Source organism: Acyrthosiphon pisum, chromosome A1 (assembly GCF_005508785.2).
Source record: "Acyrthosiphon pisum isolate AL4f chromosome A1, pea_aphid_22Mar2018_4r6ur, whole genome shotgun sequence".
NCBI classification, from domain to species: Eukaryota; Metazoa; Arthropoda; class Insecta; order Hemiptera; family Aphididae; genus Acyrthosiphon; species Acyrthosiphon pisum.
In genome coordinates, this window is record NC_042494.1 from 106,339,534 (window position 1) to 106,343,255 (window position 3,722).

At 27.3% G+C, this 3,722-nt stretch overlaps 1 protein-coding gene across 1 annotated transcript; it reads left to right on the forward strand.

Annotated features, from left to right (window-relative positions):
* Positions 1–2,238: 2,238 nt before the first annotated feature.
* Positions 2,239–3,416, forward strand: LOC115033660. The gene is made up of 3 exons (XM_029486722.1): positions 2,239–2,742; positions 2,846–2,995; positions 3,112–3,416. The coding sequence occupies exons 1-3, from the start codon at positions 2,475–2,477 to the stop codon at positions 3,393–3,395; spliced, it is 702 nt and encodes a 233-aa protein (XP_029342582.1). The 5' UTR covers positions 2,239–2,474; the 3' UTR covers positions 3,396–3,416.
* Positions 3,417–3,722: the final 306 nt, after the last annotated feature.

Genomic DNA, 3,722 nt, shown 5'->3' on the forward strand with positions numbered 1-3,722 from the left:
ACATATTATAATAATGTTTTTTTTAGTATTAATATGATTAAAAGTCAACGGACTAAAAGGCGAAAAATCAGGAATGATCTTATGCCATTCAACAATAACCCATCTGAAAATGATCCTCGTATAAATTTGATCACCACTGATGATGAGTTAACAACCAGAGAACTTTTACCATGTCAATCTATTCAAAATAACAATATATTAGTTTTAATACCAGAAGTTGAGCCCGAGGTTGAGCCAGTAAGGTTATCAAATGATCTGCCTATGCCTACTTCTACTACATTGCCTGAAATTGTTGAAGAATCAGAAAACATTAAGGATTTTATTGCATCTTGGGCTATTCAATATAAAATTCCACATAATGCGCTTAATGGCCTTTTATCTGGTTTAAAAAAACATGAATGTTTCCAAAGCCTCCCACTTGATGCAAGAACTGTTTTATGTACTCCAAGACAAATTTCTAAAACTATCAAAACTATGAATCCTGGTATTTATCACCATTTTGGTTTGGCGTCGGGTATAAAAAAATATGCCCCAGAAAACTTATTAGAGTTGAAAATCGCTATCGGAATCGATGGGTTGCCCTTGAGTAAAAGTAGTGGAAATCAGTTTTGGCCAATATTGGCATATATTATTACACAATGTTCAACCAAAAAAGTTTTTCCAATAGGAATTTATTATGGCCAAAGTAAACCAGAAGACAGCAATGAATTTCTTTCTGAATTTGTCATAGAAGCTGAAGATTTGATAACAAATGGAATTAGAATAAATAATGTTATTAAAAAAATATCTATAAGTTTCATTTGTTGTGATTCTCCAGCTAAAGCATTTGTTTTACGTGTTAAAACCCATTCAGGATTTCATTCATGTACCCGTTGTTTCATTGATGGTGATTATCAAAAAAACAGAGTTTGTTTTCCATACTCTAATAGAAAATTTCCTTTAAGAGATCATAATTCAGTTATAAATATGGTGGATGAAGATTATCATACATCTGAATTACCTTCAGTTTTAACAAAATTAAATGATTTTGATTTAGTAAAATCATTACCACTTGATTATATGCATTTAGTCTGTTTGGGGGTAATGAAAAAGTTATTGTTGCTTTGGAAATCTGGGCCTTTAAAAACACGTTTGCCCTCTAAAGATATTAAAAGTTTGTCAAAATCATTATTGGCATTAAATACCGATATTTCATCAGATTTTGTTAGAAAGAGTAGAAGTCTTCTTGAAGTTGGACGCTGGAAAGCTGTTGAGCTACGATTTTTTTTACTTTATTCAGGGCCAGTTGTTTTAAAATCTATATTAAATAATAATGAGTGTTATTCTCATTTTATGTCTTTAAATATTGCGATGATCATACTTCTTAGCCCAAATCACAAATCACTAGTGGATTATGCCAGACATCTACTAGATTACTTTGTAAAACAATTTCAAAATGTATATGGAGAACACCTTGTATCACATAACGTCCACGGTTTATTACATCTATGTGATGATTATGATCAATTCGGACCACTTGACCAATGCAGTGCATTTGTTTTTGAAAATCATATGAAAGAACTAAAATCTTTTATAAGAAAACATGAAAAGCCACTGGAACAGATTATCAATAGGTATTCTGAAATAAGCTCAATTAATTTAAATACTTTCAAAAAGACACAATTATATTATGAGAAACCTATTCTTAAAAGACCTCACACAAATGGTCCTTTAATAGATAATATCGTCGGAGTTCAGTATAACAGTTTATTATACAGAAATGTTCATATTTCTATTAAAAAACAAAAAGAATCAGATTGTTTTATTTTAACAAACAGTGGAGAAGTTGTTAAATGTGTTAATGTTATAGAAATGAATAACAATATTTTAATAATTGGAAAACAAATATAATAATGTAACACCTTTTTTCATTGAACCAATAAATTCCAAAAAACTTGATATTTACTATGTCAATAATTTATCAGAAACATTAAATTGTTGGAACATCACAGAGATAAAAAGAAAAATGATGATTTTTAATCATGATAAAAAAATAATTGCGGTGTCAGTTATACATACTGGATAATAATAATTACTTCCAGGTATATATGATAATTTAATAAATTTTGTTAAGAAGGTATATATCGGTTATTCGGTTTACTTATATATGTTTAATAATTTTACTATCATGATTTAATTATAGATAAATATGGTGGTTTTAATATACAATAATAAAATCAAAAATACATACATTTAACTTTTATTTAATTTTATTTAATTTTGTTATATTTTTAATTAACAGATGGGTAGATGGGAAGTTGTCTGTTTTCTTAAAGATAACTGTATTGAAGCAGTGCCTGATACATGGGTCCAAAAAGATCTTTGTGCTTGGCCAAAGTCATCAAAAAATATAAAAAAGTTAATTAAAAACCGATACAAGCCAAATAAAACAGATTTTTTTTATTATCCAGCACGTATTTTGGGAACAAAAAACTATGGTACCAATTCTTTTAATTATTATTGCATATATTATTGTTATTTATAGTACCATATTATTTGTAATTTGTATAATATACTTAAAGTTGTTTTTTTTAGCAACATTAGCTGAAGCACAAGCCAAACTCTCAAGAGCAACTACAAATTCGGACTTGTCTACAACAGAAGATGAGATAAAAAAAAAAAAAAAGAAAACATTTAATTCATCTGCAGGATTAGTTGACATGCGTTTTCCACCACCTATGTATAAAGATTATTGCTCTAAAGGTTAGTTTTTAAATTAGGTACTATTAAAGTTTTGTTTTGTAATAATAATATCAGCATTTTAAGTATAATATATAAATACAAATTTAATGTTTAATTCCTATAGTAACAAAATCAAAACACGATGTTGAATCTATATTCAATGTTGACAATCATGAATCACTGAGTGATAATAATGACGATAATATTGCTGATGATAATGATGATTCAGATTGTGATCCAACGTGGGGAAATGAACGCTTCATAAGCAATAAAGGTATATTATTTATAGTATTTAAATGTTATAATTATAACTAATTATATTAAAATTAAATGCATTGATTCTATTATAACTTAAATTACATTTTTTTTTTTTTTTGTCACATTTATTAGGTAGTTATGATTCAAATTCAGAAGATAATATTTTGATCCAATCCTCATCAAACGCTGTATTTTCACCAAACACCCAAGTTTGGAAGGTCAATCATTTAAATAGATATGAACAAACTGAAATAGCACCGAATTTTCAAGGAGTGCATAAATCACCTGGAAAATGGAATATATCAAGTACTAACAACCAAACTGAAGATGCAGAAGCATTGAAACATGTAACAAAAACTTTGGTTTTGGATGCAAATAGTAAAAACCTTAGTATAAATGTGAATGATGGTAAATAATACATAAGTCAAACAAAATCTTCTAAAAAGAACAATATAATTACTATTATATATGATAAATATTTAACATTTAACATCAACATTTGATGGACCTTAATATTTTATTATATTTTAATTCATTTCAGGAGATAGCGTTACAACAAAATCTGCAGATAATTTTCATTCAAGTATTAATCCTGATGGTGGTGTGTTCATGTCTTCTCACGGTAATGTAAAATTAAATTCATTAATTACTGAATAATTTACTAATAATAATTATGATACTTAACACTCATTAAAAATATTTTAATACCTATAGCTATATGTTTAAATTAAACTATACCTAAA